General features: G+C 47.5%; 1 protein-coding gene across 9 annotated transcripts in view; it reads right to left on the minus strand.

Annotated features, from left to right (window-relative positions):
- Trappc9 (trafficking protein particle complex subunit 9) overlaps window positions 1–24,572 on the minus strand; it is a 475,208-nt gene that overhangs the window by 95,842 nt on the left and 354,794 nt on the right. For 2 of the 9 annotated variants that reach the window (XR_015624090.1, XR_015624087.1), the window contains 2 exons: window positions 7,443–7,585; window positions 26–122 (listed from right to left, as the gene is read on the minus strand). Coding sequence is in view for 2 of the 9 variants with exons in the window: in NM_001034156.2 (NP_001029328.1) it covers window positions 26–116; window positions 7,432–7,585 (245 nt within the window). In the remaining 7 variants the exon portion in view is untranslated. 9 annotated transcript variants of the gene reach the window in all.

Raw genomic sequence — 24,572 nt, forward strand, 5'->3', positions numbered from 1 at the left:
AAGCAAGAGGTGCCATGGTACTCACCCCACTGCAGAGGTGCCAGCTGCAGGTGTTCCAGGATGAGCTGGTTCAGGAGGCCCTCCACGCTCGCCTCACCACTGCGCTTCAGAGACGGATAAGCCTCAGTCAAGGAAAACAGTTCCTGCTGAGGCCCAGGAAAAGATAGAGAAAACTCTAGACAGATACACCCCCAGATGGGACGTCTTAAGTAGGTAGGTCATCCCTTTGCTCCAGAGGTAGTCTACCCAACGCTGAAGGCATCAACCGGAGAACGGGCAAAACGGGGACAGAGAAGCCCAGCAGGCGTTTCTTCCTTTATCTCTAAATCCACTGGAGTAGATGACTGTTCTAGAAGGAAGGAAGAGCTGCTGGGATAATCCTATCCCAACAATGGTTTTTGCTGGGGGGAAATAAGGCAAATTTTAGGTTATTTTTTCCTTAATAAAATACACAGACTGCAGTTGAGTGTTTAGGACGTGTGTGCATTGCTGGACACATACTGGGTTCATGCTGGTTTCGTGTTTGCTGTTATACGTCTTGATGTAATTACATACATGGTTCCCAGCAGATCTGCAAGCCTCTTGCCTCCCGTCTTACACAAAACCACAGTCACCAAGTAAGTACAAGCAAAAAGTAAATGGCAAGATTGAGTTCCTAACACTTGCTAATAGCTTAAAACAAAAGGATAGCCAACTTCCTACGTCCATCTGGCCAGCGCATTCTGTTACCAAAAATGTCCCTTGTACCAAGTAGGACAAGCAGGCCACAGTGGCAGGGAGGCACTGGGAACAGAGGTGCCAGGAAAGGGCTTGACAGGCCCATCTGGTGAAGATGAAAAGAAATAAGCCGGCACTCAGTGTATGCCAACCTGAGGACAGCGGTGTGGGGACATCTTGTAAGCAGGGAATCACAGGGGCAGAGGCAGGGGCCTGAGTAGGAAGGGACAGGACCAGTAAGTGAAATGGGCTCATGCTCCTAGGTCTCAGGCCAGCATGTCTCTGACGCCAGCAGCCCTGCCAGGCATTTAGGGAAAGCAACACTTATTAGGGCTGCCCAGAAAGTGTGGATGAACCACAGCAAGGCTTTGCTCAGCATTGCCTGAGATAGTGCCGGTCCACCTCCATGGTGCCTAGGGTGCCTCAACTAGACTGCTTGAGCTCCCTAGTACAAGCACTGACTCTTCCTATGCTGCCCGTGTGTTCGCTCTTCTTCATTTGGTGCCTTCATCTTCTCCTTGGCCCCACCTCCTCTAGGAAATGCTTCTAAAGCCATCTCTGTCTAGAAGGTTCTCCTGTCCTCTTTCAAGACACACTACATATGGTAGCTTCATCACCAGCTTGTGAGCCCCCAGGGGGCCCACAACAGTGCCAGGCTCTAACAGCTGCTCGGTCAACAGTGAATGCGAGTCAGGGAGCAAGCACCCCGGGTAAGCAGCTCAGGGCCGCGCTTCACCCTGGGCAAAGTCCAGAGCCCTCTCCTGAGTTCAGTCTAGCTTTGAGTCTTTGAATTCTGCCTCTGCCTTTCATGAGCTTGAAAGAAAGAAAATTAACACCCTGAGTTGTCTCCATCATCTGCAGCCTGAGAACAAGCACACTTCACAGGATCCTGAGGAAGACATAGTCCAAGGCCACACTAGTAAACGTTCCTGCTGTCAGTAGGGTCCTGCTTCCCTCTCCTCTAGGGAGTCCCTTCCCTGCCTTGCTACAGTGAGTGAGCCACTGTTTGTGTCTCTACATCCTGAAGGATCCCCATCCTCCAGCACGGCCTAGCAAAGTTTCTTCCATACCTAATTCTTCCTTAAGGAGATGCCCCCACATGCTCTCTCTCCATCTCATTACCACCCAGGGCGGGCTTGCTGAGCTGCTGTTATTATTGGTGAGCACTTGGCAATGCACTTTCAATCCTCTTGCTCAGTCCTGGGAGTGAGGACTCTCCTGTTAGTTCAACAAACTAACAGAGGGACAAGGCAGGCCACTAGGGATACTGAATGAAGATTGAAACCCAGGTCTTGAAGGTCACAGGTAGGCAAGAGACAGGGTCTTGCAAACAGAAAACACTGACCTCCAGCAATCCTTGTACTGGCCACATGTTGGCCTCATTGAGCAAAAGCCAGGATGTAAACAAAAAAGTATGTATGCTATGTTCCTGTCTGGGTGGCTCACTGTGCCAAAGGGTAGTAACATCTACTCTCAGATGACTGAATACAAAGAATGCAGTTCCTCTACACAGTCAAATGCCTTTTAGCCTTCAAAGAAAGGAAGCCTGACCCTTGAGGACAATCAAAGAGAAGCCAGGCACAAGAGGACAAACAGGGACCCGAGTAGAGTACAGACATACAAGTACAGGTATATAAATCAACACGCAGAAGTGAAGCCTGGATACCAGGGATGGGGTTAAGGGATAAGGAGTTGAGGTTCTTGGTCTGGTTCCAAGTGGAGAATGTGAGAAGCTCCCGAGATGCATGTGGGGGAGGCTGCGGCACTGAGCTGTAGGCTTCACCGTGGTTAAGATGGTAAATTAAAGATAAATAAAAACATGCTGACGGAAGGAAGGGACTCTGCAATTAAGAAAAGGAGCTGGGGAAGATGAGGGGCTGAAGCCAGGTGCAGAGACTGGGAACTTGCCCAGCGGAAGGGACATCTGAGCCAAGTCTCTGGAAGGAACCAGAGGGAAACTGGGAGTGGGAGGGGCCCAGAGGCAGAGGCACGAGCCCAAAAAGCAACAGAAGAGAGAACTTCCCTCCAGACAGCAAAAACTGAAGCTTCCCTTCTAGGAGAGTCCCAGAGACCACTTGGAAAGCTGTGCTGCTGGTCATTGCTGGCTCCAAGGACACCAAGGTCACCAAGGTCACTGCACACAACTCAGTGGCTCTGAGGGGACATTATTCTTCCCGAAGTGACCCACTGCTGAGTCAGTTTTCCCTAGTGACCCCAAGCTGCCCTAACCAGCAGTTTGGCTGAGGGTGCCACCACTATAGTGAGCCCCTTGTGCACTCCCCAGCAGTTACCCATGTGGGATTTTCCAGCCATACAATGTGACTATAGAAGCCGGAAGCATCCCTGAGACCACTCACCTCCAAATCAGGCATGGTGGTAGACTCATGTCCATAATGTCAGCACTTGGGGATCTAAGGCAGGAAGATCAAAAATTCTTCCATGCCTGCCCTGGCTACACAGCAAGACCCAGTCTCAAGAAAACCAAAACCAACCAACCAACCAACCAAATAAGTTAACAAAAAGCAAAACAAAGAGCTCTCCAGTTTCTTAGCACCTGACCAAATCCCTGCTGGGTGTGCTGTGTGGTTCGCTCTAAACAATACAGGAGCTGACAGTGTGTGCAACAAGCTAGCAGAAAGAGCATAGCTACCGCTTTTGGGTTGGACTCATGGCTCATCAAGTCATACAGGTAGAAGTACTCAGAGACACTGCAATGCATGTTGATCTGATATTTTTGTTTTGTTTAAGAGATGAACTTACTCTGCAGTCTAATCTTGCCAAGGTAGACCTTAAAGTCACGGCAATCTTCCTGCTTCAGCCTTCCAAGTGCTGGGATGACAATGGAATTCACTATGTATTTCCATTTCATATACTTAAAACAACAATAACCAACCCCCGCCCCTCCCCCCACCCCCAATCCTCAGGTCTGTGGAGGAAACAGCCTTTGGTGTAAGCTGGAGCCTTCCGCCAGCACACCATTTTACACACTCCTAGACACATGTGAATGCTTCACTGTACGCCTGGAACCCAGGAATCAAAGCCTCTGCTCCACTGCTGCCCACAGGCTGGGAACTATTAGATCCTACAAACAGCTGGTACAACATCCTGACCTGACAAAGGCCAGCAGAGAGCTCTCCGTGGTGCTGAAGTATGCCTGAGTTGCTGTCACAAGCAATCCCCCATGCCTACTTACAGATGCTTTCTCCAAACCCTGGGGTGTTAGACTTTCCTGCCAACCTTCCAGAACAAGAGTATGTTTCGTGAGCCAGGTGGCTCTCTCCAGCAACACACAGCCATTCACAGACTATGGCAGGTTCAAGTGGATTTTATATCGGGCAAGGCAGTTACAGTCACTATGTTGGGACAGCCAGAGGAGAAAGGGTTAGTTTTCTGGAGTGTGGTAGACCCAGAAGCTGTCCCAGATCTCATACCTCTGGAAGATAGGTGGGGTGCTCACCAGGAAATTGAGGTGGAAAGTACTTCAGGCAGTGGGGAGTGAGAGCGAGGGCAGGAAGCAACACATTATCTGGACAGCACACGTAAGTATGTATCATCCTTCCCTTGCTCCTAAGCACCATGACTCAGAGCATGGGCCCTATCTCATGTACCAGCTCTGGGGTGACGAGCCACAGGTGCAAGGATGCAGCCCGGCCCTACTAGAACTCAAGGAAATTAGCAAATTGTCGTAGAGAGGAATTATACAAATGGAGAGACTCCTGCAAATGATAAGCAAGCCTCTGGCTTGACTTTATAATTTACATGACTAATCTCCAAATATCTATTCCATTTTTCTCATCTTGGTAAGTGCCCTGGCATCCTGGCAAAGCTCCCTGTGCCCAACTGGACAGAAAACATCCACAGTGGTCACGCTGTCCAGGGGTGGGGGGTCCAGAGAGATCTGCAACTGATTCACTACAGCAAGTCCTGTTTGGTTCTAGAGCTCTATGAAGAAGAGAGAGAGAAATAAATGGAAGGCAGGCAGGTGTTCATGCTTGCCCAAGGCATGTGGCCACCTCATAGTTGCTCTGAGCAGTGTGGTTAGTGGGAAGGCCGTGGCCAAAGGGGAGGCCTGGACATGACTCCTAGATGGAGCTGAAAGTATAGCACTGAAGGCAGCCCAAGTCCCAACTGGCCATGGCTGGGCGAACTTAGAGCAGGCGAAACTTATGGGCCTTGTTTTTCTCATCAGCGGCCCAATGTAGAAAACTACATCAGAGAGCTGCTGCAAAAGGCTTCTAGGGCTTCTGGCTAAGACCGAGTGCAGCATTTGTTCTCATCGCTTTAACCTCTGGCATGGCCGCTAGCTGAGCGGGGTTTTGGAGCTACACACCAAGTTGGTATCATAGCACTCGCAGGAACAGCACAGCCCTTTGATTAGGGGGAGGGGTGCTAAATAAATTAAACAATCTATGTAAATAAACCTGACCAAAAACTGGCATCAATTGAGTGCTAAGATCTCACAGACTGTGTGAATGGTCAACACACATGCAGTGACACAAACACAGTGCTCATGTGCACACACACAGAGGCCTGTCATGACGTCCATGGAATGTGCTGGTTGGTCAAACATAAGATCTCTATTAGCCACCTGTTTCTTTCTCTAGCAATTCTAAGGCACATAAAGCCATATTCAGGTTGGGGGTGGGAGCAGCAGTCTGACCTGTGTTCATGCTTCCTCATTCCTCTGCCTATCACAAGTCATACAGCAGAAGTGATTTGACTCCATCTGCCAAGCCGCTGTGCTGTGCTGTGCTGTGCTGTGCTGTGCTGTGCTGTGCTGTGCTGTGCTGTGCTGTACTGTGGACTGGGCTAGGCTGGGCTGTGTTGCGCTGGGCTGGGCAAGATGAAAGACCCTTGAACCAAGTTATTACAAACAGCTCTGAGAGCTGAACTCCCTGGAGACAGATACCAAATGATTCCCTGCATTTCAGTTATGATGATCAAGGAATCAACTACACTGATGACAGGAGTGGTTTGCACTAGAATTCGTTTAAATAAAACTAGTTCCCCAAGCATGAGTGACTATGAGGGGGAAACAACATGGCATACTGTGCCTTAAACGAGTCTTGTTTAAAGAGGTTTAGTTCTTGTTGTTAGCTTGGTTTGGTGTTTTAGATGAGAACACAGAGCTCCATTAAGAAGCATCCGGGAGAAGCCTATTAGACCAAGGAAAAGCCTGAACTGCTCAGTGGAGCAGCGTCATCCCGGCCTCAGTGTTAAGTGAGGCAGGGCCAGGTACTTCTCCCTATGGGAAGCAGCAGCCCCAAAGGGTAGACGGAGACCCAGCACAGCTTTAAGTGGGTTGTCTTGCCTGAGATTAATCAAGCCCAGGGCTCTGTGCCTAAAAGCCTTGCAGGGCTGTGAAACCTCCAATAAACCTGGCGACCCTGCCAGCTTGCAGAGGGTGTCTAGGTTTGCCAGAACAGCACAGATACTCTCAGTGGCATGCAGGTGAGGTGTGAGCTACCCCAGCCACCGTGTCCAGAAGAGAATCCTCTAAGGTGAGAGACCCCACACATGATGGGAGACTTTCGACAAACGCAGGGCAGTGGGGACGGGGGAGGATGGCATGCGTGCTACGGGCTTGTCCCCTACCTGCTTCAGCCATAGATGGTCTCCATAGACTAGCTTGAAGGAGGTTGGTTTCGGTTCAGACTAAGCTTGCTGCTAATGTCACTTTGTTTGACAATCGTGGTACCCAGAGTAGGGTAACAAAGCAGCAGCTTTCTGCTGGCTGCGTCACTGAAGCGAGAGCTCTGCCTCAGAGTTTCGTGTGACTGTACCTGTGTGCTGGGGATCGCAGTCTGACCTGGGGTCTGCATCTGAAAGTGCTCCTCACTTTGTCCCTAGGACTTAGCACAATCTCGGGCACATGCACAGCGTGATGATTAAATCTTTTGGAATGTTCTAGTCTGGATGCACACAGTCTGACCATACTCACAGCCACAGAATCTATGCATGAAGAGGATGAAGGGAGGACACCTACATTAGAATTTCCTTTTCCCGGCAGTCTGAATAAGCCACACTCTCCTGCTGTGGTACTTTGGGGGCATTTTCAACTCTGGTCCTTTGATTGAAAAACTCCGCCCACTGCTAACAGTCCCCTCAAATGTCTGAGGAACTGGGTGGGTGCTCTGTAGAGACTGCCAAGGCAACTGACACACAGATGCACTCGGGGTCCTTCCACCCACTCAGCTGACCTCTGACCACATGGCCACATGGGCACAGGCATTTAATACCATTGTCCCTCTCCACAGTATACACAACAGAAAAGTCTCTCACCCCTTCTACAGTGTCTTTACAGCTTGCCAGACTGTACAAACTCCATGTTGGTGCCTAGATGACTGTATCCGAATTGCCCGCTGTCAGTCAGCATGGCTCAAGTCCTGCTCTGATAAGCAGCCATTAGTACCTGTCACTAGTATGAATACCAGCTCTCAAAAGAAACATGAGATCCAAAGTCAGGAATACCACTGGCCCCAACAAGACCTTTAGCCACTCAGGATCAATACTTCATTAAGTAGGCCCTCTGAAGTGTGAAGGGACTCAGAAAATGCCAGCCCCATGGTCCATATCCTGCCATGCCATTTGGAGCTGTCTGTAGTTGAAGCTCAGTACTTATTAAGCCCCTCTTAGCTCCCTATGGGTGGTCAGAAGCCCTAGTCAGGATCAGGATGTGCCCTGGGCCTATGGGGAGGACTCTGAAAAGGATAGGATTCTCCAGCGGATGTCCAGCTTGCTGCTGATCTCCAGGCCTCGTGCCTCTTGTCTCTCTTCTTCCAGCTGTTTCAGATTTGCAAAGTGTCCCTTCTCACCGGGGGATTCTGGGACACTTTCAAAGTTGAACTTGTCCACTTGAATAGCCATTCTGAGAGAAGAGAGAAAACAGTGGAGAATTAATCAGTAGGGCAATTTCTTCCCGGAGCTATTGAAGAGTCAGCACATGCCAGCGTGAGATAGTCTGATGAACCATTATCGCTAGTTATTCCTAACAGATTCATTCCCAGAAAATGAAATAATGACTCCCAAGGTGGCCCTGACTGCAGAGCTGGCTCAACACACAGTTCTGAAGGAGCTACATCCACAGATTTAGACCTCTGAGATTCTCGAATCATCCCAGGTGAAGGTTTCCCTTCCATAATGGGATAAGGCATGTAAGGCAAAACACACTGTTCCTGGGGGCCTGCACTCTAAGCTCTCCCTGTCATAGCCATGCAGTGCAGTCAAGTAGACTCAAGAGCCAGCCCCTATATCCTGTCCACAGTTGCCACAGCTCCCAGCTTCCCCCTGTAGCTTCCCAGCCATCGACATTGGGGCCCCTCCCTTCAGCTGTCTGATCAAAGCCACCTGTCCTCCACACACCATTCGCATTGCTTACTGGTCCCATTGACCTTCTAAGCATTCCTAAGATTCAGGAGACTCTCTGCCTTAGTGTTTAGCTCTAGAATGTTCTAACAGTGGCATGGCTGAGCCCTTCTCACCGCTGCAGCCACTCCCCAGCTCATCCCAGCCATGGGAGACTATTCTTTGCTCTCTGCTGCAGCATTCTGTTTATTTCTGGTCAAGCATTTATCATGAGCTTAAAGGTTTATCTCCGAGTTCGTTAATCGTATCTCAATTCTACTGGAATTGAGCTCCACACGGGCAGAGATGCACTTGGTCTGGGTGACCAGGCTCCCCAGGCATGGAATAACATCTAGGAGACAGCAGTGACTCAGTAAATAATCAGCAAGAAAGAGCAGATTAAAAGTCTCCCCAGGCAGTGAAGGTCAACACTCTCTCTTCCTGATCCTCCGGCTGATCCTCTGACCCATGCTGCCATGGGGCAGCAGTTGGTTACCTGATGTCTAAAACTTCACATCTTGGTCTATCCAGGCATACAACAGGCACTCAATAAAGGTATGTTATGTGGATGTTAGAAGGGGGACAGGGAGAAAAGGGGCTTCTATTCAAGAGAACTCCTACACTCTGGCTCCAACCCAAACAGGACTCAGAATGAATGAGCTAATGGGTAAAAGCAGATGTAGAAACTATTGCTATATTCCGTGTGGCCAAATCTATCCATAAAACCACCATCGCCTATGTTGGCTCCAGGAGAGGCTGCCAAAGACTCAGGAAGTTCATGATCCTTGGCTCAGAGTTTGACCGGAAGACTGGTGACCCAGGGGCCAGAGGCACCACTGGGTAACTAGTCCACACAGATAGCAAGAACATGCCCTAAAGTTAAAGTTACTTTTGTGAGGTTTTTATCTAACTACTTAAGTAAGCACTTTATCATAAAATCTTGAGGGGGAAAAAAAAGCACAAAAAGGGAAACTAAAGACTTAGGATGTAAAATCCTAAGAGCTATACATTAATTCCATATCTTCTGGAAGTATTTGTGATTTTGTGTGATTACAATTTTTCTACACACCTAGGTAAATCAGGGGAGTCACTGTATCCCAACACATGCATGGGACTGGAAGTCTTTACTGCATTCTCTTAACAGACAATTAAAATTAGTCCATATAGCCTGTGTGCTTCAGGTCTGAAATCCCAGCTCTCAGAGCAGGGTAACTGTGACTTCAAGGCTAGCTTGGGATGCAGGGCAGGTTCAAGGACAGCCCATGCTATGTAGTGAAACTATCTTTTTACAAAGAAATTGAGGTGGGGGACTGGTGGTGGTGGTGGTGGTATCTTTCACCAGGTAAAATAGTTTTTAAAAGAAATTTAAAACATTCGCTACATCAGTATGACACCCTGAGTCTGAGTCCTCCAGCCCATGTTGGAAGGAGAAAATGACTCCCCGAAGTGGTCCCCACCTCCATAGGGGGTGGGGGGCATATGCACCTGGACCTACATATTAATCATACAAACACAGAGCAAGCCAGCAAACAAATGTGTGTCTCTCATTGGCACAGCATTTTCCTCACATGTACAAAGTCTTGGTTTTGGTCCCTAGTACCATTTTTTAAATGTTTGCAAAATTTGGTCTTAATACTATTTTTTAAACTCTCAGATATTTCCCATTTTTAAAGAAAAGTACTAGTTTAAAGGTGCCCCCCACCTCTGTATTATTACTTCATCTGCACAAAAAAAAAAAACCCCAGATAACTCTGAGAAGTGTTAAGCTTAAGCCAATTCCATATGCCCTGAAGGCCCAGCCAGTCAGTGTTCCCTGAGAAGTCCCTGCCTGTCTGTTGGCTTCCAGCCTGCAGTGGGGTCTGTACCGGACCCTTATTACCAACACAGAATACTCCCTAAGACACTGGTAAACACTTGTCTAAAATTCACACACATCTACTGGGTATTAAGGGGAAAACATACTCATGTCTCCCATGGCCCATATCTGATGCTGTTCCCACAAAGTCCCCTGGGAAGTGTGAGGACAGAAAGTAGGGGCATCCCTGTCTACAGAAGCACAAGCCCCTCCCTCATATTCCCACATGCCTGAGTACCAAGGAAGCAGCTTCCTATTGGGACAGGGTCACTGGCTTGTAGGACAACAGGGTCCCAAATAAACAAAGAGCAGAGCAACATGGTGCATGGCCTTGTTCCCCACAGTCTTGGAGGTGCAGCAGAGAGAGGAAGGAACATACACAGGTAAACAGGAGTTCAACTATCTGAAGGGACACCACAGATCTGGGGATGTTTCTCATGGATGGAGAGCTGTGTGGAGGGAAAGAGGGACCTCGGAGGTCACACAGTCTGGATGACAGCTCATTTCACATAGAACCTGGGTCACCTGTGGCAGCCACACAATTGTTTTCGCATCCCACACGCAGGATCTGGGAGCATTTGCCTGGCTTACTTTGTGTACTTGGTGCTCAAAAATATTATAGCTGTTATGGGGTAAGGAGAATGTTTTGAAAGGGACTGTGATGGTGACTGCATAGTTCTCTGAATGTGTTGGAATGCTGTACACTTCAAGTGGATGGACAGTTTGCTGTGTCAACGGAACTTTTAGAAAAGATTACGGTTATTACAGGAATTTATTCTGAAGATCAAAATGGGCTATCTAAAGATGTTTTGCGTGGTATGAAATGCCACACGAATGCTAGTGGACTTGTGTATCGCTGCCCCTCAGTGTCCTAGACTGCTGAAGGTATTATTCCACTGAAGTTCGTGTCAGGTGTCTTGCCCACTGCAATCTTCCTTCTCTCAGGCAATGCTCTTTTCTCATTGGCACTAGCAGAACCCTATACAAAGCAGATACTGGACAAAGACACCTCAAGGAGCAGCTGGCCACACAGTCACAACTGCTGTGAACCCCGGGCCTAGCATGGTGGATGCTGTCTCCACCAGCACCAGAAACCTCCTCAACCCCCAGATCTGCTGCTTCTAAAACAGAGATTGGTGGCTTTCTCCAGCCTGTTTAAGGATTCTACAGACATTGTTACTGAGATTAAAATGTCTATAGAACTCTTGGCAGATTTCCTGTTAATCCCAGTAAGTGGGAAAATGCCTGGGTCTAGCTGAAAGTCACTGTGCGTTGGACAGGTCACTCACTAGTCTCCGAGCTTTGTCCTGGTCTATACAAGCTTACTGCAGAGTCATTTTGCCTAAGTGAGGCCAGGCCAGGGTATGTGTAGCTCAACAGAGGTGTCCCTTCAAGCTTCTTTTTCACTATAGGAAACCAGCTGTTTGGAAGGTTCTCTGCCTTGTATGGCTAAGGGGACCTAAGGGTTGCTTAGCCTTCTCACTGAGCCTGGGTAGAGAGCATTTTTCTCACTAGGCTTGGGGGAAAACACCACCCAAAGGAGGCCAGAGGACCACCGCCATGTGCATGGCAGGATCCAGGTAAGTTCCTGCTTCTTCTCCCCATTCCAGGGGACATCAGATACTGTCTAGACACTAAACCTAAGACTATATCTGTTTTCATGGCAAGAAGGGCAACCAACCTTCTTTGAGCCTCGTGCTGATGCCAAGAGGGAAGAAAGTAGCTGGAATCCATTTAGCTCACATCAGGCAGGGAGGACCAGGACACACAGAGCACTGGTAGCTTATTCCCTAGCACGGCAGTGAAGAAAGAAGGCAAGCATGCTCCATGAAAGGGTCTGAACTCTGGCTTTAAGGACATGTGTTTCCCTCACCATGTTAAACAGAAGCCAAGGAAGCCAGCTGGTGGGATGGCTCAGCAGACAAAGGCACGTGCCACCAAGCCTGAGCACCTGAGTTCAATCTTTGGGACTACCTGGTAGAAGGGCAGAACGAACTCCTTCAACCTGACCCAGGATTCCACATGCATGCATGTCTTGGTATTTGTGTATCTGCATCAACATACATATGTGTACATGTAAAACATATACAAATGCACGTACTCGTGCATGCATAATAAGTAAATGTAAAAAACATAAGCCAGGAAACCAACGGGATCAAAATCTCAAGTGTTTCACACACCTCAGAACAGCTACCGATGCTAAATCCACTACACTATATCCTGGGGTCCTGCCATGTACCAATCCAGAAGGTAAGTAAAAACAGAATAAGGATGGAAGGACCCTCCATGAAAATGAAAAATAAAATCCTTAGTATGAAAGTCTCCTGTGGGCAGCGCTGAACCTACCAAGCTTGCCAAGCTGCATCACTGCTCCTGTACAGGTATCTTTCAGTATTAGGATGCAAATTCTCCTGCATGCTGCCACTTAAGTATAGCTCCTAACAGATTGGCAAAAAAGAAGCAAAAGAGTAGGCCTGGATAAGAGAACAACTACCAGATACTCACTGCGTGTGTGCATATACCCCCATACCATCCCCATCCCCAACATAATGGGGTCACACTACCCTTTCATTTCATTCTCAAGGCCACCTCACCATCATGGGTTATATCCAATGGAAGAGGAAACTAAGCCTAAGATATGTGTGGCCATGGTAGCAGTAGTATAAGGGGGGTTCGGGAGAGGTCTGAAGAGGCAGGCATACTTCTATGTCCAGTGGGGCAAAGTGTCCCTGTGACACTAGGTTGTGCCCCTACTGAGCATCACAGGGGCCTAGCCAAGGTCCACTTGGTCCCTAGCATTGAGCCTAGATGTGTACAAGAAATCATGGGTTACCTCTGCCATGACTGTTGTGAGCCAAAAAAATATCCTGGTTGCTATGAGTCTTAAATGACCTACATATATATCAAAATGGGACGGCCAGGCTTCATGGAGACTCTGTGTCTCTTCATTATTGCCATTGCTTAGTAGAACAACTTTTGGAAGGTCTGGCTATGCCCTGATGCTCCAGCACATGTTCTCACCTCCCCAAAACATCTAAACACAGGCCCAAGCCTGCTTTTCCCCAGAGCCTCTTCCTTTCCACCTGCCCATGACTCATCCCCCACAGTGAGCTGGAAGATGGGTGCACCTGCCCCTGTTGCACCTCACCTTTGTGGGCCTGTCCCATCTACTTCCCTCTTCCCCACACCCGGCAGACCCTCCCCTGTGGTCTTCATGAAGGCATCCTCATAGGAACTGAGCCTGGCCTCCCCTTTGCCATCATTCTTTACACAGCAGCTACTAATTGCCCTTCAGCAGGACTTGGGTCTCATACGTGATTTGCTGGCCTAGGTCAGGGTCAGGGTGTGATGGAATGAGAGATATGGGCACAGGCTCCAAAGGCCTGAGTGCAGAGAGGTAAGGAGTAGGGCAGAGCCTTGGCAAAGATCAATCTGGAGTGCTTGCCGAGGCCTAATTTCCACCAAAATATCCTAAGCCTTGAGATTCTCGGAGGGCTCCACAAATTGGAAAGTGCCTAATTAGCATGTGTATAAGATAGCATTCTCATTACCATCAACAAATAGCATAAATACCAAATATATTTATAGGCTATGGATATGTAGGGAGGCAATATGGATTTACAAAATCAAACTTTAAATACATTTCCAGAAAGTCAAAATTCATTTTGAGAGGCACGGTGCAAGGGAAGAATTAGAATGAAAAGACACAGTGAGAGGGGACGCCATTACTGAAGAGATATGCAGGCTCTTGCTATGGACCAGGCACCATTAGCTCTTTTGGCACGTTCACCACTCAGCCCAGCAGACAGAAACTAAATGCTCGCCACTCTTATTCAGCTCTCTGAGCCCCTGGGTGGCAGGCACTGCTGTACCCCCACTTTACTGCAAAGGGAACTAGGGCTCCTGAGGAGCAGGTAGCTGTTGAGAAACATGGTGGATGGATGGGGAAGCTTCCTGCAGCGATGGCTGTATACCATGTGCAGGTAGGGGAGGAAGGGTTGGAACTGGAGAACGGTAGGCCCAGCACACGCTGAATGGAGTCCTGAGCTGGACAGTGGTATACAGCAAGGAGTAATAGCAGGCAGGGGCCACAGTGAAGCCTCACAGCATTAGAAGTGAGTACCACACCACATCTCTAGCTGTGGCCAAAGAAAAGTCTAAATAGGACTGAATTCTCTTGGAATTTGAGGGATGCGGTCGGCTCTGGAGCAAACTTATAAGAGAAACAGGAAGAGGCAAGTGGTTGTGGCTTTGATCCTTGATGTGGGAAGCACTGACCTCAAGGTATGGATGGAGAGAAGTGCAGTCTGTCCTCGGGCCTTGACCTTTACCCGAGAGGTGCCTACATTGGTGCTGGTGATGACAAAGGTAAGACACTCTAGGGAAGCCCTTGAGAACACTGGAGTCACAATGACATCTGGCCCACTCTCCCGAGTTTGGACTCCAAAGTCGCTGTCTGTGTACTCTGGACCTCTACGGCATCTCTGACACCAACTCCTGTCACTTGCACCTGCTGGCATCCCCACACCTCCATCACACCCCAACCCTGATCCTGGTATGTGGTGCCTCAGGCCCACCTTCTTCACTTGCCTAGCATCTGGATACTTTCTTCTCACTGGTCTTCCATTTGGCTCTCATGAAGCAAATGAGAGTGGGCAGTGTTGTGTAGGTAAGAGCACAATTTGGTCACTGGACGCAACCCTCGCAGACCATTGGTGCTGAGGGACATCCACTGAGCACCTTCTATCTGACTGGCCTGGTCCTTCCCAGCCAAACCCAGTGATGGCTGAAACTTCTCCTACCTAGAAAGCCAGGACCTGAGCTGGGGTCCATACAGGCTCTGTGGTATATACATGGGAAAAAGCAGTTGAGAAAGGTTCTAATTTTGTGTGTAAATCTGCACAGACCTCAGGCTATAACCTGAGTAGGCAGACTTAACCCAACATCGGTGCTGATGTGAGAACTGGAGTTGACTCCCAGACCAACTCTTAGTTATGCAGTGTGGGTGGACTGCAGGCAGCCCAGCAGAGGCCAGGAGAAATAGACTGAGATCTAGCCCCATATCCCAACACTATAGCAGAGCTCAAGACAGGGAGAGCCCACAACAGAACAGGAATAGTAGCAGAGACAGTACACGCAGTGAAGAGACACACAGGTGTGGGGACAGAAAACAAAAGGGGTGGGGCCTCAGCCAAACTTCACTCTATCTTCAAAAGCAAGCTGGGGACAAAGAAGCCTATATCTGACTATATAAAGGCTGCTTAAAACTCAGTGAGTACTGAAGCCAGTTTAAAAGAAGATAGGCGGGATTCTTTTTTAAGTAGATGTTTCATGAAAGAATGGAAAGCTATGGCTAGTAAGGACAAGAGAAGATGCTGGGGTCCAGCCAGTCATCGAAATCATACATTTTACAAGTTCTAGTCATGGTTCTTGTGGGGACCATTGTACACCCCCATGGTATAACTTCCATATGTATGTATGTATGCATATATGTTATATATGCATGTGTGCATATGTATGTTATGTATATATGTATGTACATATGTTTGTATGTGTGTATGTACAAATATGTTATGCATATATAAATATATACACTTATATATGTTGTACATAATTTTAGGAAAATATAAAATAATATAATTTCTTGAGGTTATCAAACAACCTTGGTGTTATCTGTCCCTTGTCACTACTCATTCTGTACTGATCTCCCTACACTCTTCCCACTCCGAGCCCACTCCCCACTATTTCATTTCCCATTTCATATTGCCTGTATCCTGTTAGTCCCTTCTCAAGGTCTGTCCCCATCATGGTCCCCATATACTTTCCTGGTTTCTGTGGTTACTCCATGTTGTGTAGTCATACTGGAGGATTTGAAGCTAGAAGCCACTTGTCTTTCTGAGTGTGAGTTATCTCACTCAATATAATTTTTCTAGTACCATTCATTTGCCTGCAAACTTTGTGATTTCGCTTTTTATAGAAAATATGTGTGCACACTCACATATACATGTATGTATACATGTATCTATATATGTATCTATATATGCATGTATATGATTCTCTTAAAACTGTTAACTAGTAACAGTCCTTTCAACATGTATCACGTCGAAAAATGTGGCATCTTTAATTTTTGCACTGCAGGACTGAGAGGAGGGAACACACAGAGCTCAACACATCACAGTGAAACATAAAATGTAATACTCTATTTAAAGGAAGAGTCTTTCAGTAGCAGGGGAATACAGCTATCTTCAGGAACAGTACTGGTCTCAGATTTGGGGATGGCAAAACTTAATCCTTCCTTGGCCTCAGGCAGCTAGGATCTCTCCTGACAAGAGTCCTCAGGCTGCTGCCTTTTTTCCTGACCTTCAGGCTCCATTACCTTTAGAACAACTAACATGTGCCTCTCGTCTGAAGCTAAGCTTCTGTACAGACCATCCAGTTCTAGGGACCTTGCTACGAGCATCCATCATGGAGGGCTTTAAGGATACTGCTGGATACTGTTGTCAATCAAGGCTGCACAGTCTCCCAGGGTGCTCAAGGAAAGCCACGGCTGAGCAGGCAGAGCACAGCAGAACTCCCAGGATTTGTCCTCCCTACCTTCCTACATGGCCCATTCTGATGTTGACTATTCGGTTTCCTCCAGAGTCTAAAGCATGGCCTATTCATCTGTAAGGAGGCATAGCTCTCCCACTACGGCTTAGGGCCCCTCTAGTTCCATGGCATACTAGACAACCTGCAAAACTACTAAGTAAAAGTCTGCTGCTGGAAGAACTACTAAAGCTGATAAACAACTTCAGCAAAGTGGCTGGGTATAAAATTAACTCAAATAAATCAGTAGCCTTCCTCTACACAAAAGAGAAACAAGCCGAGAAAGAAATTAGGGAAACGACACCCTTCATAATAGACCCAAATAATATAAAATACCTCGGTGTGACTTTAACCAAGCAAGTAAAAGATCTGTACAGTAAGAACTTCAAGACACTGAGGAAAGAAATTGAAGAAGACCTCAGAAGATGGAAAGATCTCCCATGCTCATGGATTGGCAGGATTAATATAGTAAAAATGGCCATTTTACCAAAAGCGATCTACAGATTCAATGCAATCCCCATCAAAATACCAATCCAATTCTTCAAAGAGTTAGACAGAACAATTTGCAAATTCATCTGGAATAACAAAAAACCCAGGATAGCTAAAGCTATCCTCAACAATAAAAGGACTTCAGGGGGAATCACTATCCCTGAACTCAAGCAGTATTACAGAGCAATAGTGATAAAAACTGCATGGTATTGGTACAGAGACAGACAGATAGACCAATGGAAAAGAATTGAAGACCCAGAAATGAACCCACACACCTATGGTCACTTGATTTTTGACAAAGGAGCCAAAACCATCCAATGGAAAAAAGATAGCATTTTCAGCAAATGGTGCTGGTTCAACTGGAGGGCAACATGTAGAAGAATGCAGATCGATCCATGCTTATCACCCTGTACAAAGCTTAAGTCCAAGTGGATCAAGGACCTCCACATCAAACCAGACACACTCAAACTAATAGAAGAAAAACTAGGGAAGCATCTGGAACACATGGGCACTGGAAAAAATTTCCTAAACAAAACACCAATGGCTTACGCTCTAAGATCAAGAATCGACAAATGGGATCTCATAAAACTGCAAAGCTTCTGTAAGGCAAAGGACACTGTGGTTAGGACAAAACGGCAACCAACAGATTGGGAAAAGATCTTTACCAATCCTACAACAGATAGAGGCCTTATATCCAAAATATACAAAGAACTCGAGAAGTTAGACCGCAGGGAAACAAATAACCCTATTAAAAAATGGGGTTCAGAGCTAAACAAAGAATTCACAGCTGAGGAATGCCGAATGGCTGAGAAACACCTAAAGAAATGTTCAACATCTTTAGTCATAAGGGAAATGCAAATCAAAACAACCCTGAGATTTCACCTCACACCAGTGAGAATGGCTAAGATCAAAAACTCAGGGGACAACAGATGCTGGTGAGGATGTGGAGGAAGAGGAACACTCCTCCATTGTTGGTGGGATTGCAAACTGGTACAACCATTCTGGAAATCAGTCTGGAGAATCCTCAGAAAATTGGACATTGAACTGCCTGAGGATCCAGCTATACCTCTCTTGGGCATATACCCAAAAGATGCCCCAACATATAAAAAAGACACATGCTCCACTATGTTCATAGCAGCCTTATTTATAATAGCCAGAAGCTGGAAAGAACCCAGATGCCCTTCAACAGAGGAATGGATACAGAAAATGTGGTACATCTACACAATGGAATATTACTCAGCTATCAAAAACAACGAGTTTATGAAATTCGTAGGCAAATGGTTGGAACTGGAAAACATCATCCTGAGTGAGCTAACCCAATCACAGAAAGACACACATGGTATGCACTCATTGATAAGTGGCTATTAGCCCAAATGCTTGAATTACCCTAGATGCCTAGAACAAATGAAACTCAAGACGGATGATCAAAATGTGAATGCTTCACTCCTTCTTTAAAAGGGGAACAAGAATACCCTTGGCAGGGAAGAGAGAGGCAAAGATTAAAACAGAGACTGAAGTAACACCCATTTAGAGCCTGCCCCACATGTGGCCCATACATATACAGCCACTCAATTAGACAAGATGGATGAAGCAAAGAAGTGCAGACTGACAGGAGCCGGATGTAGATCGCTCCTGAGAGACACAGCCAGAATACAGCAAATACAGAGGCGAATGCCAGCAGCAAACCACTGAACTGAGAATAGGACCCCCGTTGAAGGAATCAGAGAAAGAACTGGAAGATCTTGAAGGGGCTTGAGACCCCATTTGTACAACAATGCCAAGCAACCAGAGCTTCCAGGGACTAAGCCACTACCTAAAGACTATACATGGACTGACCCTGGACTCTGACCTCATAGGTAGCAATGAATATCCTAGTAAGAGCACCAGTGGAAGGGGAAGCCCTGGGTCCTGCTAAGACTGAACCCCCAGTGAACTAGACTGGTGGGGGGAGGGCGGCAAGAGGGGGAAGATGGGGAGGGGAACACCCATAAGGAAGGGGAGGGGGGAGGGGGATGTTTGCCCGGATACCGGGAAAGGGAATAACACTCGAAATGTATATAAGAAATACTCAAGTTAATAAAAAAAAAAAAAAAGTCTGCTGCTGGGGATGGACCAGTAGTCACTTCCCTAAACTTCTCTAGAAGGCACATGCCATAGGTTCTCAGCATCGTAAGTGCTGGCCCGCACTCCTAGCTATCACTCCTGGGATCTCTCAGAGGAATAGATGAGCTGACAATTGGGAAGAGCTGCTTGAGCCTTGTGCATGCATGCCCCTCTCCGTTTTGACAGCAGCAAAGGGACAGGCCTATGTAGTGGTGGGGCTGGAGTCGCAGCCAGCCCATAGCTGACATGGACTGTGAACAAAAGCAAGCAGAGCTAAATGTAGAGGAAGTGATTCTGCAGACTGTGGTGTAAGTAGAAGAGATGGATGGTTCAGGATTACATGAGAAGACAAGAGAGTTAGTGACTAGATCAAAGGCTTGGAAATGAACTTCTGCCTTTGCATTCACCAGGCATGTGGAAAAGCAACCTTCAAGGGAGCTGGCTGTGCCTCTCACACTCTCTTTTCTCTCACCAAGACATTAAAAAGACAAAAGGTGCTGGTAAAGGATTAATATGCAAAGATAAATCTTGACCTTGCAAATACAAAGCACCAGAAGCCCCCACTCTTGCCCTGCTACCTGCCAGGCTGCCCAACAGGCATCAAAAGGAGCTTCCAGATCATTCCTAATTCTTTATACCCGGACGCCCTGAGGTTGGGGACTCATTCAACATTGCCAGGCTGTTTTCCAATATAACAATGAGAAAATTAATAAGAAAGTACTTCTGTGTAACAGGTGCCAACTTCACTGGTCTTGAATTTGCCTCTAAACCCTACAACCACCTTAGGAGAGAGCACTGACACCCCACAGGAGAATGGGATGGGGAGATACTGGCAGTATTCAGGCAGAGTTTTACCAATGGGTTCACAACATATCCTAGGATGGATGGTGTTCCTTCCACAAGGCCTGTACACATGAGACACCTGCCTACTGGGCACATTTTATTATAGCCACATGGAATCTTGAAGGCCACCTAGCCCAGTTCCCTCTTTGAACAACTTAAATGAACCCTCCAAAGTTGGCCAGAACTCAGGTCTGAGCCCAGGGTCTCTTGGTCTAGAAAGTGCTTTCTCTTGGTGCTTCACAGGGACTCCAGTCTGAGACAGGCCAGACCACAACACTGTGTCCATATAATCGCAGCAGACCCAGGCAACGAAAAGAACATGGTGACTGGTCATTTTTTCAGCCCATCATGATGAAACTGAGACTCTGTCCTATCTTACCACAGTGTTATTAAGCACTACAAGCTCTGTGCTGCAGAAGAGGGAGAGAGAGAGACATGACTGCCTCGGTGAGGGATTAAACCCATATCACCCTGAAAATATATGACTCTGGTGGATTACATTCCGGCAGTTCACGATGGCCTGTCAGAGGAACCATGGTGAAATAAAGAGTAAAAATTGTCCAGAGTTGTTTTGCCGTGATCCAAATTAGAAAATGCTACTCAGGATGATTTATGCAGAAGGTTTTCCCTTCTTTGTGGAGAATCTGTCAAGTGTTGCAGCAGCACGAGAGCAACAACACAATTCAAACTGGGGGAGGGGGGAGGCCAAAGAGTACAGAAACATGGCGAGGTCCGTGAGGCTTTTAAGTCAGAAGTACAGCCCTTAGAAGACCCGTTCATGGAGAACGTGGTTCTGAAGACCCCTGGGCTGGCCCAGGAGTCATGGAACTGTGATACAGAGAACCTCTCACACCACCACACCTCACTCAGCATAGCTACCATGGGACAGGATGCCCCAGGCACATGGCTTTGGCCAAGCAGAAGGGCATCAGCTATGTTGGATGGCATTGGACCATTATGTGTTTGAGTACTTTTTCTCTACTATGCAACAAGGACAAGGCAGGACTAGCCAGACTGATTCTTGGAACGGAAAGTTCCCAAGCCTCCGTCAACCTCTTGTTATGTGTAATGTGCAATGACATCGATTTCTGCTTTACTTCAGTGATATTTAGGGTCAGTCTGTTGTCTAGCTTAAACTAGTAAAACCTATGAGGTGTTTCTTCCTGGAACTCCCTATACCTACTCTCCGGTATATAAGGGCTTACTCCTTAGGACTTAGTACAAACTACACCTTCCAGAAGCATCTCTCACTTCTGGCCCATGACCCATCTTTCTCCGGTTATGACCCTCTAGTCCCTCAGCTCCCCATCCATGCATGTCCCTAGGTCTTCTGTGCTGATGTCTGAAAATGGTTCTTCCTGAGCAGTCTGAGTCCGTCCTGTTGTCAGGTAATTCCCTGGATACACATCTAGGAAGAGGTGCTCTGGGTTGTACCAGGCCCTGGGCCTACCTTACCCATTTGTTCTGACTTAGGAAAGTCTGCAATCAAAATCCTTTCAGAACTAAGGATTCAAAACTATGAATCCTTTCATAGTTTTCAGAACTATATGGCCTAGTGAGACACAGATATGTAAAACTATAAGGAAGCCATGTGATAGTTGTCCTGAGAACCACCCTTCCGAGTGAGAGTGTGTCTTTCCTGCAGAAAAGGCTGCTGGCTTCCCATGAATCTGTGCACCACGTGGTCTGAACAAAAGCAGAGCTGCCGGGCCCACACCTTGTATTCTGGGTCAGAGAAGGACCATGCTAGTGGGCTTATAGAGATAATGGGGCCAGACCTAGGCCCCCAAAGACGATGTCCCATTCACCTCCAGTGGTGGTGTGACATTTCTTCATGGCTTCTCCCAGATGGCCCACAGCATAGTTGGAGTCTTCCTCCCTAGGATCAAAGCTGACTTCATCTCAAACATGGTCTCTGGTGTTTCTGTTTGCCGATCTTAACCACTGATCCCTTGCTTTGTCTTCTATTCCTCCTGCAACAGGTCTTGGGGATCAGGTGATACACCCCTGAGATCTAACTGGTGTCCACGGTTGGTTTAGGACTGATAAAAAGTGCAGTTCCACCTCCCTCTGTCATGTGAGCCTATGTAAACTGCATAATCCACCTGAACTCTGGCTTACTCGCAGCCTCTGTCAGTGATGTGCATGGGGAAAGAGGGGGTTTGGAACAGAGAAGACATTTGCCCCTGCCTGCTCATAGTTAAGAAGTACCGTTACGGTTTTTGTAAATGTACCTGATCTTATCACAATGGCTTCCTAGCCACATTTTTCCAACCTTAGCTGGTAATAAATTCTAGAAACCTACATGAGAAGTTATGCTGAGCAGAAACCACTTCTGAAAACTATCCCAAAATCCAAAATGGATTAAGCTGTGTCATTGCCTGCAATGACTCATTCAATAAGATGTACGCATACCAACAGCCGCTATTTTAGGTAAATTCAACTCAATCCCTTGCTTTCAAGTTCACTGAGTTGGGGGAGAAAGAAGAGAGGGAAGGAAGAGAAGGGAGAATGGAGGAGAGGGAAGCAGAGGGAAGCAGAGGGAAGCAAGCAAATGCAAGGAGCGTGTGCAGACGAGCAAGTGCTTACAGGAGTGTAACAATGAACAATGGTGCCAATCAGGAGAAACAGTCTGTGCCAACTCATGCCAATTTTCACAGACAATGGCAACCTAGACCCCCTGATGCCACTCTCGAGTCTCTCTTGGTCCCGTGATGCTGACTGGTCTCTAGCACTCTGAGCAGTACTCACAGCCTTAAGTCCTTCACTTAACAATCAGCCCAAGTCTGAGTCATCATTTTAACATGCTCAGCAATTCTCTTTAATTCTTCCACCCACAGGAAGCTGCCTTCTACCGACTGAGTTAATCCATGACAGGACAAATGGTCAGGTCCATCTTGTAGCCCAGAGAAGTGGCTGGGAACAGACACTCTGGGCCAGCTCCATGGGCCTTTGGAGCTAGGCCTTTAAGGGTCAGTGTTCACCTAGACTGGGATGCTTCTCTCTCTCTCTAGGTATAGCATGGCAGCTAGAGTGTGACCTGAGCCATGGCTCTGAGGCTCACCTTCCCCATCTAAGCATAGGGAGAGCACAGTTCTTTGGCGGAAGGGTGAACAAGCAGAGGGCATCCCTGAAAAACCATATGAGTTTTGTAGGGGCAGAGAAGACAGCATGAAGGCAACAGAGAGACGTCAGAGGCCATCTCCCACAGTCTTCTATCCCAGAAGCCTGGGAGGAGAATTCTAGCACTCCAGCTGCTGGGAGGGATGGAGGATGGAAAGGCCTTGTGCTGTCTCTATACAGGGAAGGCTCACTGCCCCCACCTGCCTAGCAGGGAACAGGGGACCTTCTCAGGTGCAGACAGGCTCCTTGGGCCATTGGGGGATGACAGATCTAGGCATGAGCATGGGGAGGGCATAGGATTAAGGGGCATTCCAAATAAGGTGAGTCACCAGGTGGAGAGAAGGTGAGAGAGGCTGGATCACGTCCCCACCACACCGCAGCAAGGGTCTGCTTGCCTACCGCTCTCCATCTACCACACACTGGGAAGCCATGGAGAGTCATGCTCCTGCAGAATAACAAGAAGTCTCTTTGTCAGATGCGGGGGGAACAGTAGCTGCCAAAGAGCAACTCCAAACCGTTTTGCATAAACCAAGTGCTTTAGACGCAGATATCAATACGATGTGAGTCTGGAGGACGATAGCACTACTCTTGGCGGTCGGATTAAGTGTGATTTAAAAGTTGCTTTTCCTTATCTTTCTAAAATGAACTCGTGCTATCTCTGCAGAGGCGAGGGGATACTATCGCAAGAAGAAAGGCAATGTTATTCCAGGGTGGTTGGCCAGGAGCTGCATTAAGATGAGAAGTAGCGGCCAGGCCTGTGCCTACTGGGATGGGGCGGAGGGGACAGAATGAGACTGGCAAAGGCAACGGGAGGTAGAGCAAACAAAGCCCAACACCACAAACACTCGGAGTCGGGAGAAAATGCTGAGAAGGAAAAGGGATTAAAACAACAGCAGCCTGGAACAGCTTCGGCAGACAGGCGGAGCCCTGCTGATGAAAACATTGGGCCAGCACAGTGTGAAGTGGAATGCTCACATAAATGTCACATATGATTACCAGTGCCACTGCGGCTTCTAATCGAGTCAAGCACGGGTGATGAAGCTTTCTCTGACTAGCACGTGACAAGGCCATTGCTCTGTAGCTGCCACTGAGGCCCTCTGTCCCCTCCAGTGCCAGACGAGACGCGATAGACAGACAAGGCGAAAAGCGTGTTAGGGACACGTGGAGCGAGAAGGACCCACTTCCTGGGCTGGTGTGCACCTTTGGAGGTTGAAACAGAAGAGTCAAGCTCGTGAGAGACTGATTCAACTAGAAAAGTCCTCTAGTCATCCAGCTTAATATTGGAAAGGCCAGGCTGTTAGGATATAAACATCAGAGTCCTGAGTAATATATGAGGTTGACAATTAGGCGCAGGCAGTGGTTCCTAACTTGAGACAAAAGGCAAAAAGAAAAAGATTTAAAAAAAAAAAAAAAAAGGTAGTCGCTTCCTCCACCTCATTCTGACCAGCTACTCTTTGGGGGTCTTGAGCTGCACAGCACCTCCCATCTCCTGTCAACCCAGAAACCCAGAGAG

The sequence above is a fragment of the Rattus norvegicus genome, chromosome 7, assembly GCF_021556685.1.
Source record: "Rattus norvegicus strain SHRSP/BbbUtx chromosome 7, alternate assembly SHRSP_T2T, whole genome shotgun sequence".
Taxonomy (NCBI): Eukaryota; Metazoa; Chordata; class Mammalia; order Rodentia; family Muridae; genus Rattus; species Rattus norvegicus.